This window comes from Lepidochelys kempii, chromosome 3 (genome assembly GCF_965140285.1).
Source record: "Lepidochelys kempii isolate rLepKem1 chromosome 3, rLepKem1.hap1, whole genome shotgun sequence".
In the NCBI taxonomy this organism is placed as follows: Eukaryota; Metazoa; Chordata; order Testudines; family Cheloniidae; genus Lepidochelys; species Lepidochelys kempii.
Genome location: NC_136382.1, coordinates 22,251,041 through 22,264,625, shown reverse-complemented (window position 1 = coordinate 22,264,625; position 13,585 = coordinate 22,251,041). Strand labels below are relative to the sequence as shown.

At 49.9% G+C, this 13,585-nt stretch overlaps 1 protein-coding gene across 1 annotated transcript; it reads left to right on the top strand.

Annotated features, from left to right (window-relative positions):
• The first annotated feature begins 7,766 nt into the window (after positions 1-7,766).
• Positions 7,767-13,585, top strand: GDF7 (growth differentiation factor 7). The gene is made up of 2 exons (XM_073335099.2): positions 7,767-8,106; positions 12,663-13,585. The coding sequence occupies exons 1-2, from the start codon at positions 7,767-7,769 to the stop codon at positions 13,583-13,585; spliced, it is 1,263 nt and encodes a 420-aa protein (XP_073191200.1).

Genomic DNA, 13,585 nt, shown 5'->3' with positions numbered 1-13,585 from the left:
TACTACAGAAACTGGTATGACAAATGTGCTTCTTAAAAGGCTGGAAGATACGGAAATTGTGATAGCTGACATGAGAGGTCAGGGCTACGTTAATGGTGCCAACATGAGAGGAAAGAACAGAGGAGTGCAAACACAGATCTGAGAGTTAAACCCTCGAGCTTTTTTTGTCCCATGCAGTTCATTCATTGACATTGGTGGTCAGTGATGCAGCATCAGCTTCTAGTGAGGCTGCTGAATTTTTTAATGTAATTCAAAGCATCTATGTTTTTTTCTCTGCATCAACTCATCGATAGCAATTTTGAAGCAACATCTGGGAACATCCTCTCTGACACTGAAACCACTGAGTGCCACACGATGGGAAAGTCGAGTAGAGGCGATAAAGCCTATCAAACACTAAACTGGGAAGATAGATGATGCCATAGTTGCCATTATGGAGGATAATGTTATGACAGGAACTGTTCATGGGAGAACAATGGCAGAGGGAAATGGAATCACTAGAAACATACATAACTTCAAATTTCTGTGTGGCTTAGTGTTGTGGCATGACATACTGTTTGAAAAGCAGGAAGCAAGAGACTCCAAGCAAGAGACTCCAAGGTGTTGACCTTGATATATGTGGAGCAATGGAACAAGTGGACAAAGCAAAGTCATACCTACAGTCTCACCAGTCAGATGAGGGATTTCAAAACGTTCTGAAGAGTGCACAGAAGTTGGCAGAGGAACTTCACACTGAAGCTATTTTCCCACCCATTCAAGAATACAAGAGTCGCTGAAGAAGACATTTTGATTACGAGGCACGGGATAATCTCATAAGAGACCCCAAACAAAAATTCAAAGTTGAATTCTTTAACCAGGTGCTAGATTGTGCAGTACAGTCAGTTGAGGAACATTTCATGCAGCTCAAGGAATGCAGCAGTATATTTGGGATGTTGTATGATATTCCAAAACTCCTCTGAAGAAGACCTACACCAGAAATGCAGGGCACTAGAGACAGTGTTGACACATGATGACATGCGCAATATTGATGCGAGTGATTTAGGTGATGAACTGAAAGCCCTTTCAAGCTACATTTCAGCAGGATCAACTCCAAAGGCTGTTGTGGAATATATCTGCACAAATAAGATGACCACCCTCTTTCCAAATGCTTTTGTTGCTCTGCGCATACTTCTAACACTTCCTGTAACAGTTGCCAGTGGAGAACGCAGCTTCTCCAAGCTGTTTAAGTTAATAAAAACATATCTACACTCCACAGTGACACAGGAGAGGCTGGTCGGCCTTGCTACCATCTCAATAGAGCATGAGCTGGCCCAGACTGTGGACCTTCAGCAGGAAGCAGTTCAAATCTTTGCAACCAAGAAGGCACGGAAAGCACCATTTTGATTATTGAAACAGATAAAAATGCCAGTGTTTACTATGCAGACAGAAAAGTTACATTAGCTGTTCAGGCATTTGAAAGTTAAGTGTTACTAAAAATTTTTGAACAAGGCATTTTAAGTTGTTAGTTCTCCTTTATTGGGGTAGGTAGCAGAGCAGTATCATGAGAGGAGAACAGGAAGAAGGCAGAATGGAGACCTTTCAAAGTTTTGGCCCAAGCGAGGAGGCATGGGGGTGTCATTTGAGCTCCCCACCTCAGGTACCAAAATGTTGTGGCCTGGCCCTGCTGTATCCCTACCTGGGGTTTACCTTGACTAGCTGCATCGAGGTAAAAATGACACCGCCTTGTCTCCATCAGGAATTTATATGGAGACAGCTACCTTGAGTTTACCAGCTTGATGTAAAAACATTTTTTCCCCATGAAGACATGTCTTTATTCGGATTGCTCTGTGAACAAAGGCTTTCTAAATTGGCGGCCTGAACCAAGAAGTTTACTTGTGATGTTTTATTGGGGCTATTCAACACGCTCACAGGGGGGACACGATGCCTTGTGCAATCTAGCCAGGTGTTCAGCCCTCAGTTTATTTTTATCTAGTAATCAGCAGCTAATTGGAAGGTCTGGTTTTTTCCCTCGGAGAGCAGCTCAGCTCAGCTGTTAGTTGAAACAAGTGACGAAAAGAGGCACTGGCAGATTTTTGACACAAAATGATGATGATGCTCCATTGCCAGCAGAGCTGCCCAGGCGGTAGTACAGAAGTAGATGCTTAGCTGGTGGTAATCAACTTGGCTTATGAGGTTTGAAGGGTAATGTCAATGCTGTTTGTGTTTATTGCATTAATAGCGGCTAATGACAGGAAATCTCAACATGTGTGGAGATAAAGGGCTGTGGGCATGTGGCTAACCACTCCGGCATCAGACGTGCTGCTGCTGGCTTGCAGTTTCTCCTGGGTGCCTCAGTTTCTCTCCTTGGGAGATGGTCTTCCTTGGGCTGGTAGGGTGATTTTATTATTTGGCCCTGTTGTCAAATCAAAAGACCTCCTTTCCTGGGGTTAACCAAAAACCAAGCTTTCTCCCCTTGGGACAGTGCCTCTACAGACAACTCTTCCATCAGTGCAGCCCTCTCACTGGGATCTGCAAATAATCCTCCACTCTGTGCCTCAGGGTTGTCCCCATCCAGGAAATCCTGTGGTATAGGGGAGACAATGCCTTTTCCCTCCTCTGGGCTCCAGTCCTAAGGCCCTAAGTAATGGAGCAGCCATCTGCTCCAGCCTCAAACATCTGCTTCACTACAGTGTGTGTGTTGATAGGGGCAAATTGATTAAAGGCGGGGACCAGAGTAGCATTTTTGGGATCAAGACAGAGGGTTGTGGGAGCTGAGTCAGCAAAGGAGGGCTCAAATCAATCAAGTGGGGTGGAGGTGCTAGAGAGCGCAGTGAGATTGTGATGGAGTGGTTGAGAGAATGTTCAATCAGCTGGAGAGTTGCCAGCACAGGTGAGAGTGAGGTCAGAACAGGAGATGTTTCCTCTGAGGAATGACCGTGGGTTTGGGTGGGAGAGGCTGCAGATTGGCCAAATCTATGGGAAACGAGGACAGTGAGGGAGTTAGAAGAAAGAGAATCAATTGCATATAATGTATAAATCCAGGCTTAATAAGAATTCCTTACCCTCGCTCCAGCTAAATCACTTGGTAGCTTGATGAAGAGAGGAGGGGTTACCCAGTTAGGCAGCAGGCAATACCTCAGAACATCTTCGTTTATGCACTCCAGATTGTGGCCATTTACTGAAGCTAAATAATGATGCGATCATTCTGACTTCATCTAGTTTGCATCAGGGTAGGATTTGGCCCATTATCTTTAACTTCGATCGGCGAAGGGCTAAGGGGAGGGACAGATCTTTGTATGATTGGCAATTGAGAGTGCCCTCAAGTGGAAAGAGATGTTATTCTCTATTGGAACAGATCTGTTTGCTGGCAAGGTCCAATGGATATAAAATCTCTCCTGGTTGTAAGGGTGTTTTCTCTGTATAAACTCACTAATTGAGTTGTAAAATAAAACTGTGGCCTTTCCTCTCCAATTTCTGCTGCTGCCGTGTGTTAATTTGGGCTTTGGAAGGGGGCTGGTGGGGGTGGCCACCTGCCAGCATGAAGTTATGCGCAAAAAGTTTGCACTCCTAGCAAAGGAAGGAAAGCAGATCTGTCCAAGGAGCAGGAAAGAGCTAGAGGGTGAGAGGCTGCACTTCAGGAACCTCTGGGCCACTGCAGCTCTGGAAGGTCCTGCAGCTGGACTGGGCTGGGCTGATGGAAATTCAAGAAAGCCCAAAAGGATTTAGCCAATGCTGCAATGCAGAACAGATGGGAAACTCTGCACTTTTGTTCCTCTGATAGATGCAAATTGATAGAGAGGACAGAATGTTGGATTTATAATGTGCATCCCTTAGCGTTGGGCAGTCAGGATTTGTCCCTGTATGTGTGTGTGGGGGGAGGGGAGGGTTGATTCTTATTTTCACTGGCTTCATAGCAGTACAGTACAGTTCCATCGAACTCAGTGGAGTCACTCCAAATTTACATTGCAGTTGTGAGCGGAGAATTAAACTGCTGGGGTCAGATCTCCAGCTGGCGCATATCAGCATAGGTCCCTTGTGCAGCCATGCAGATTTACACCATCTGGGGAACTGACCCTACCTGTTTGTTGCTCAAATCGCTCCCCCACCCCCCCCCCCACACAAAGAGCAAAGCTGGCTTCCTTTGTTTTTATTTACTATGATGATGATAAACAAACCATGAGCCACACAGCCTGGTTAAAGCATGAGATGTCTGTAGCTCTTACGTGGGAGGGATAGCTCTATGGTTTGAGCACTGGTCTGCTAAACCCAGCGTTGTGAGTTCAATCCTTGAGGAGGGCTGTTTAGGGATCTGGGACAAAAATCGGGGATTGGCCCCCCTTTGAGCAAGGGGTTGGACTAGATGACCTCCTGAGGTCCCTTCCAACCTTGATATTCTATCTATGATTCTTTGGCTACTGTAAGGTAGTAGCAAGGCAGATGATGAACTCAGGCAAATAAACACTCAAATCTCTCAATAAACCTCTTGCCAGAGCAAGTTACTCAATGGCAGTGAGTGAGGGTTAATATTGTTTCTGTTTTAACCCTGAGACTTCAAACGGATTAGAAACATCCCCTCTCCCCCTTTTTTTTTTTTTTACAAAACACATCAGTTAACTGGGTTTGGCCGAGTGGGGGTTTTGCACTGTGGCTCTTTTCTGAAGAAGGGTGGGTTTTCATGCAGGTCTCACGTGATTCCTTCCAGCAATTAGACAGCCTCTGACGTCGATCCTTAGAACTTTGCTAACATCAGACAGTGGGAACTGTTGAATGGGGGGGGGGGGCGGTTACTCGCAAGAATGGAGGAAAAGCGCTAAGTTCCCACCCATGGTGAGTCCCGCTCCCTCACCTTGGGGCTGAAAGGACAAGGAGCAGCTTTGTCCCCCTGGAAGTAGGTCCCTTAGAACTAGCTGGGCGCCCTCTGCAGCCCAGGGAGCAAAAGGAGAGAGGAGGATCCTGCCTCCTAGAGGAGAGGGGTTGTCTCTGGAGCCAGGAGGGAATCCCTTGGACTGAGTGCCTGGAGCTGTGATCCCTGCTTTCCTTGGATCAGAAACCAGCCCTAGGGGGGTCCCACCGCACCACCACCCGTCCCCAAACTCCGACACAGCGCGATTTGCCTGCGTGGCCTTCGGACCTCGGCGTCCGGGCTCTCTGTGTGCCGGAGTTAGGCGTGTGATCCGCCCCCCGCTGCCCAGCCAAGGCAGGCGCACGAGTGCGAGCGAGCGCACTGGAAGGTGGGAGGTGGGATCGTACCGAAAGCCAGAAGCGCTGGGATAATAAAACACCTTGGGGAGGGCGGAAAGCATGTGCGAGGCTGGGCGCGGACACCCGGGGATTGCGCTCAGAGGAGGGGCTTGGATTGAAACGAGCTTCCCCTGGCACCCCGGGCCACCCAGAGCACCGATCGCTCAGCCCAGCCTCTAACCTCCTGCTGGGGAGACACTAAACGCCGAAGTTACTCAGGGCACATTGTTCTAACGCAATGAATGCCCGCGATGGCTGCCGCCTTCCTGAGCTGAGCTAGGAGGATTTTAATACACCGCAATATTTTAGCAGTCCCCCCCCCCGAAAAAAACAACCCAACAACAACAAAACTTCTCTCCCCACCGACACACAATCCTCTTCACGTTAGGGAAGAGCCGATGCAATCCTCTTGGCAGATCCAGAAATACTGAACCAAAGCTATGTACTGCTCTGAGGCATTTCTGCCCTGTTGGGCTGGACAAAGAACACCCTGGCATTGCAACAGGCGGGCACATCCTCGCAGGACTCGGCAGAGCTGGAGACCTCGAGAGAGATGGATTGGGGGCGGGGGGGGGGGGGAGCGGGAAGACACTTTCTCCCGACTTCCAGATCAACCGTTTATCCTGACTTTGTAAATTACAGCAAGACAAAGTATAACAAACCGAGGGGGAGGGGGCGACACAAAGCTTTCGATCCAAACCCCAGAGAGATTATGCCAACCGATGAAGGATGTTGACAGATGCTTTTTAAAGTGACCTTTCGCTTTTGAAACCGCGGCAGTCCCGTTATAATAAGTGTCTCACAGAAGAAAAACAGTTAACCAAGTCTCCCCCCCCCCGGACTATTATTCTCAGTGGCTGTCGAATTACACAGCGAGAGACGCAGAGAGCAATGCAGAATCAAAGTAGTGTATAAATAGTCCCGTTTTAAGGAGATTTTGTACTTTATTTAGCACGGACTATAATTTCATCAGGAGGTTGTCACTGGAACTGTTTCTATTGCATCATGCTACTTGTAAGTACAGAACAAATCTAGCTGCCTGACATAAAAATTTGCTTTTAATTTAGTGACAAAGCACCTGTATTTTTTTTCTAAATCCTAAATACTTTAGTGACAAATGCTCTTGATAAACGATTGTTTGGGGGGAGAAAAATGTTTGGTTTGGCTAAACACCTACATTCCTTAAATAAATCTTTGCAGCTCTTGTTTTTGTATTTGTTGAGAAATCGCAACAGACATAACCAGAAAGCCGCTGAAGAAAACTTGAAATAACATCCTAGTAAATATCGCAGTTTGTTATTTTAATCAGGATCCAAGGAAACATCTGAATTTTACCAAGGAAACCCTCAGTGCAAGGGAAAACATTCACACTCATGCAGACTTAAGTTTTGTTTTGCTTTATTTTTGTCTTTCAAGAAAGAATTAGAAACGAAGATAAACTATCTCCACTTTAAATAATCACAACCTCCACTTTGCATTTGGGCCAGTTTCAAGTCTAACGCTAAATGAAAACGGCAAGATGCTTCTTTAATGATCCCCTTCTCCTGTTGTTTAACGTGGTTTCTAAACAACTATACAATCCCCAATATTAGGAAAAAGAAAAAGAAATGAATTACACCGTGTTGCCACGCAGCAGTCTAACAAATCTCTCTGCATTTAGGACACGGCATTGCTCTGCTTTTCAGTTTGTAAAAACTCGATTATTGTCAAGAATTTCTGCTGCTTTATTTCCCATTCTTTCATAGGCTGGGTTTTTCAATAGGACATTTCTGCTTCTCTTCTAAACACTCAGCCCGTTTGCTGCTATTGTAATATTTCTATCTCCAGTTATATTGTCTTATTTTTTAAAAAAAATTAGACTTTTCCAACATCAGAATTAAAGTCGAAAAGAAAAATAAGAACCCACTTGAAAAGCAGATTAAAATCAATTACTCCACGGTTTATAATTCAAGTCAATACTAGGTTTCTCCTGCCCTTGGTGAATGCGTGTCACCCTTTGGGGGGACCATGGGTTTCTCCAGAGCCGGGGTGAAACCCCTTCTTCCCATGTCTGTTCATCGCACAGTCCACTCTCCTGAGTTTTCGGGATCTGGCTAGTTTTAAGGATTAATGCCAACTGTGGTGGGGAGACGGGGGGTGGGGGGGAAGTTGCCTACCTGGAAACAAAGCATTAGCATTCGTGCAAAGCCCGGGGCATAACAGAATCGCCTTATTTCCGGCGGATTCCAAAGGAAAAGGGTGGGGGGGGGGAAAGGGGAGGAATTTTAAAAGAAAAATAAATGATTCAGTGTTTGGGTCTCCCTTTTGGCGTTTGCCAATATACGTTGGAGCAGCAGGGTGGGCGGTAGGAGAGCTGGAAGGTGCGGGTGTGTGTTGGGGGGGAGGGGAGGGGGATGCGCTAACCCCAGAGAGCTCGGCAGGGGGCGCTGTGCAGGGGCTGCGGATCTCACTCGCTGATTAACACAATGTTAAAAAGCAACCGGGGAGTTTCCAAAGCCATCAAAGCCCCTGCACAACGCTCTCCTCGCCGAGCGGAGCCCACTGACAGCATGGATCTGAGGGCGGCCGCGGCCCTTTGCCTGTGGGTGCTGAGCGCCTGCCGCCCCCGGGACGGGCTGGAGGCGGCTGCGGTGAGGGGCTCGCCGGGAGCCGGCAGCTCAGGGCCACTTGCCGCCGCCTCTGCCTCCTCCTCGCAGGGGAGGCTCCCGAGGCAGAGGGAGGCTGGACGCCGCGGCGGAGGGGCTCTGCGGAACGGCACGGTGGTGCCCCACCAGTACATGGTGTCCCTCTACCGGAGCCTGTCCGCCCCCGAGCCGCCGGGGGCAGCCGCCAGCAGCGGCGGGGGCCGGGCCGATACGGTCACGGGCTTCGCGGACCTGGCGGCCGGAGGTGAGTAGCGGAGGAACAGCTGGAGCAGCGACGCAGGCACCTGTGCGCTTGGCCCGGGCAGAGGCAGGGTCCCTGGGGGAGCGGGGGGAGCAGGGCGGGCTCCCCTGGCCCGGGGCAGCTCCTCTGCTCACCAAGCAAGCGAATGAAACTCCGGGTGTGCGCAGTGGGACATCTGAGGTCTCACAGAAGAGGGGAGGGCAAGGGACGGGGCTGTGTCAGGCCATGGAACGGGTTCATCCACATATTTAATCCGGAGCCTTGTAATCCTAATCTAACAGCTCGAACTACTGCTGAGCTCTCTGCTCCGAATCTAATAGATCCAGCTACTCCCGAGCTCTCTGCTCCTAATCTGATATATCCAGATAATTCCGAGCTCTCTGCTTTCAATCTAATAGACCCAGCTAACCCCGAGCTCTCTGCTCCTAATCTGATATATCCAGATAATTCCGAGCTCTCTGCTTTCAATCTAATAGACCCAGCTAACCCCGAGCTCTCTGCTCCAAATCTAATAGATCCAGCTACTTCCGAGCTCTCTGCTCCGAATCTAATAGACCCAGCTAACCCCGAGCTCTCTGCTCCGAATCTAATAGATCCAGCTACTTCCGAGCTCTCTGCTCCGAATCTAATAGATCCAGCTACTCCCGAGCTCTCTGCTCTCAATCTAACAGATCGAGATAATCCTGGGATCGCTCACCCTAGTCTAATAGCGCGCGCTAATTCCGAGCTCTCTGATCCTAATCTGAGCGATCTAATGGCATCCTGATCTAACCAACCCTAATCTAATACATTTATGTAACCCTAATCTTAAACCAATCCATCTCATCCTAGTGAGTCTAACAGATGTATCTGCCTGCCTAGATCTGTTTCCTTTCACGCTTTATTTCCAGGGCAAGGTGTTCCAAACACAACCTCCAGAATAACCAGCAGGGCTCTTTAAGCAGCTATTGAAATGAAAAGATTTCAGGGTTTCCTGTGTCCCACCGATTGCCCCCCACCCCCACTGTCCACACTCTGGATCGGTTGGGGGGGGGAGGGAGTGAAGAGAAACTCAATCCTCCGCCCTTCTCCCTCATCCACCCACTGCCTCACTTTCCCAGAGCATCCGTGTAAACCGGCGAGTGGACACGGCTTCTAGAGGGAAGGGACCGTGCCGTGTCGCGGGGTGGGCACACGGGAGGGCCGCTGACGTGCTGCCAGCCCGGGAAGGAGAGTGGGAGAACTGCAGGGTGGCCGGCTCCTGGGCTGGAGGAGGCAGGTGTGCCGGAGGAAGAGGCGGAGGCAGAAAGGAGAGGCGTCAAAGATCCCGGGGGACCCTGTCTGGCTGCTCTCCTTCTGGGAGGAAGGCGGGGGGCCGCGGGAGGGGAGTAAAAGGGGGCACAGCCTCCCCTGCTCCGGGCTGTGCGGGGAAAGGGCCAGGGTCTCCCCGACTCCCCCGTGGCTAGCCAAGGAGGAAACTAGGGAGGCGCAAGCTGCCTCCCCCACCCCACCCCGAGACTGACCTGCTACCCAGCTCCAGACACGGCCTTCCCGGGTGGGACACCTCCTCCAGCACCACGCACAGCCACAGACCGCTCAGCGCCTTCCGCAGCGACTCGCCCCGCTTTGCCATCCACCGCTCGCTTGGGGCTGGCGCTCAGGCAGCCCCGGTGTGCGGATGTCTGGCCCCCGGTCTCTCCAGCGGGCGGCCAGTTGGCCCGTGGGTGAGTATCTGGCCGATTGTTGCTCTTTCCCCTTGATTATTAATTATTCTTATTGGCATCTCTGATTCCAGGGGCGAGCTCGGAAAGGCAGGGACCTCTGCAGACCTTTGGGTTGCTGGGTTTGGTGCATTTGTCATCTGGTTTGTGTTAATCTCCGCTGCCGTCACCGCAGCGGAGATGGAGACAAATGTAACGCACTGAAGCTGGAAAGGCAAGCCGTTTGAATCGTCATGCCCTGGGCAGGGGCATGGGGGTGGTGCCGGGGCAGAGCCGGGGTGCTCTTTAACAAAGCACCCACGTGGCTGGGGGCTGAAATCGACAAGTCACAACCGATTGCAATCGGTGATGCTTCGGGCTCGAATGAGCAGCTCCCCAGGAAACAAAAGTTGGCCGCTAAATGCCGCAGAAAGCGTTGTCAAATGATCGATGTTCGCCCAAAACGGCAGTACAGTTTTTGCCCAGGTGTATCGCAAGCGAATTTATTGCCCTGGGGTGGGCTCAGTAAACACCGAGTAGGGCAGCTAAACGCCTTCCACTTGGAATAAAAAAGAGAGCGCTTTAATTTTTATTTATGATGTAACGAAATTACTGTTTTGACTGGTCTGGGAAGTTTGAAATGGACAATCTGGGCTGTAAAAAGATATTTAGATCAGGATGAAAGCTTTTATATATATATTAAATATATTTTTTTATATATTAAAATCGTGGCAAGTTAAAGCGCTCCACACAGCAAATCTCTAAAGATAGCTCAGGAATCGCTGTCTGGACTTAGCTGGTATCTAGCAAATGCAATTTTCCCTAACGAAGACAGATCTGCTGGAGGGTGACTGTCAAATGAAAACTGTCAAATGAAAGAAGCTTAATCGCCTGGTTTTATTCTGACATACAGATACAAAACTGTACAACTCTTGTATTCTGAGGGGGCCAAGTCTCCTTAAGGAAGCCTCAGATGTACACATTAGCTCCTGTTAAATAGTAATCAGGATGTGTATCTAGTATTACTTATTACTGGACAAGATAGTGCCGTTGATTTCCTATTTATATTGTCGTGAGTTCTGCTTGGGAAAAAAGACACAATCTGGTATATTTATATGTATAAAATATAACTATATTAATATAATCTTGAATATTATTTAACATGAACTAAAATACGCATTTTAGGCTTCCGTAGATATAGGACCAGAAGGCACTTGAATACGCATAAATAGACATCCCTGGTTTGGGGTCTGTTTGGGTAAAGTCATTGGGAGGTTTGGCTTAAATATAAATGTCATCGTTCTGTTCTTAATTATTAATTAATTATTATTATTATTATTGAAATACGTATGTCAATAGGCCATGCCGCGCAATCAGCTTTTAAACGGAAATCAGGATTTTCTACTTAAAACCCGATGGCTCAACCTTTTGAAACGCTCAACGAGCGGACTTAAATGGGCAAGCCGTCCCCGTATCACGCGCAACAAAGACCCCTTAAGCCTCCGATCTGATATTTATCGAGGAAACTTTTCTGCGGCTCAGCCGGGCTGTGAGCGCAAACCGCTTAATGCTGCGAAAAGTCTGCACAGTATCTGGGAGTTTCAGAGCAAAACGAAACCAGATGAGCGCTTCAAAGGGCTCTCCTTATCTGCCTCTCGCAGGAATTTTAAATCTGTTTTTAAAATGACGATAAGAAAAAAAATACGGTATCAGAGAACGCACCAAAATGGGTTGGTTTCCCTCTTTGGAGAAAAGATCCAGGGGTTCTCCTCCTCTCCAATGGTGAATCAAAGCAATACTCAGATTTTCTGTCCGCTACCATGGGCACTGGTTTCGAAATCAGTTTAAGAGAAGATATAAAAGTGCAAATACTTTACACAATTAACCTCGTTGCTAGGACCATATTCACTACCCCAGCAAGTGGCTGCTGCGTGAGGCGAGGTTCAGAACTTGCAACATTTGAGGATCAGATTTCGGAGGGGGGAGCTCTTAGGGGTTCACTGCCATCTCCTTCTTTTTCTCCCCCTTCCTTTTAATTTTGTTTTCTTCACATCTAGGTCCTTTAATTACTCCCAGTAAACGTTCAAGTGTGGCATGGAACAGGAGTTTGGGTTTCAATCTGATTTACAAGGGATACACACACACACAATTCAAGGTTTCAGAGTAGCAGCCGCGTTAGTCTGTATTCGCAAAAAGAAAAGGAGGACTTGTGGCACCTTAGAGACTAACCAATTTACTTGAGCATAAGCTTTCCTGAGCTACAGCTCACTTCATCGGATGCATTCAGTGGAAAATACACCATTCAAGTTATCGCCTTTTTTCTAGCTAGTAGATATGAGTTAAATTGTCCTGACAGATTTCAAAATGTTTAACTTGGGGGGTGTGGGGGGGACGACACACACTTTAAATCCTTGAGAACCTGCTAAATGGGCATCGACTTACAGATTGTGTCTTTCGCTCCAGGCTTTTTATGGGGATTGCAGTGCCTGCTGGTTTCACAGCCAGTGTCCCACCCTCGGGAGGGGAGGCTGCCGGGGGCTCCCCCGGGGCTCTGCAGCACCCGGGAAGCCCGGTAGATTGCTAAAGGCGTTCCCCAAAAAAAAACCCACCCTCGCGCAAGGACTCCGCGGTCGCGGAAGGGCCCTTCGCGGTCGCGGGAAAGGAGCCGCGTGGAAGGGCGATGCAAACCCTCCTTCGAAAGCAGGCGGCTTCATCCACCCCGTGCCCAGCCGGGGTGGCCATTGCGGCAGCGAGGGGTCGTTTGCCTGCCCCATTTCCCTGGCAGGCCCTTGCTGGAGCTAAGCCCCGCTGCCTCTGTCATCCAGGATCTCCCTCCCGCCCTAGCCCTGCCTCAGTTTGCCTTTGCTTTCTCTCTTCCAGATGACTCCCCGGCAGAGGCCGGCCAGACGTTCCTCTTCGATGTCTCCAGCCTGCCGGAGACGGACGAGGTGGTGGGCGCTGAGCTCCGGATCCTCCGGAAGCCCCCCGCGAACCGGAGTTTAGCCCTGTCCAGACAGGGAGCCCTCCACCACCTGCTGCTCTCCGCCTGCCCCAGCGCAGACCGGCCGCCCCGGCTGTGGGACTCCCGGGCTGCGGACATTCTGGACTCAGGCTCGCCCCGCTGGGAGGTGTTTGACGTGTGGGAAGCCATGAGGGACGGGAGAGAGAAACCCGGCTCGGGCCAGCGGCTCTGCTTCATGCTGAGGATCGTGTCGGATCAGTCCGGGAGGCCTCTGCCCCCGGGGCAGCTGGGCTTCGGCAAGCCCCAGCCCCAGCCCCACGAGAGAGCCCTCCTGGTGGCGTTTTCGCACAGCAAGAGGAAGGAGAATCTCTTCAAGGAGATCAGGGATCAGGTGAAAGCCCTGGGCAGCCCCCCGTTCTTGGAGCCCCCAGATCCTGGCCAGGAAACGCCCACTAAACCCAGGAGGAGGCGCAGGACCACAATCGCCGCCCGGGCTGGGGGAAAAGGGCAGGGCAAGAAGGCAAAGACACGGTGCAGCAGGAAGGCCCTGCATGTTAATTTCAAGGAGCTGGGCTGGGATGACTGGATAATCGCCCCTCTGGATTACGAGGCGTACCACTGCGAGGGGATCTGCGATTTCCCCTTGAGGTCCCACCTGGAGCCTACCAACCACGCCATCATCCAGACGCTGATGAACTCCATGGACCCCGAGTCCACTCCTCCCAGCTGCTGCGTGCCTTCCAAACTCAGCCCCATCAGCATCCTCTACATAGACTCCGGAAACAACGTGGTTTACAAACAATACGAGGACATGGTGGTCGAAACGTGCGGCTGCAGGTAG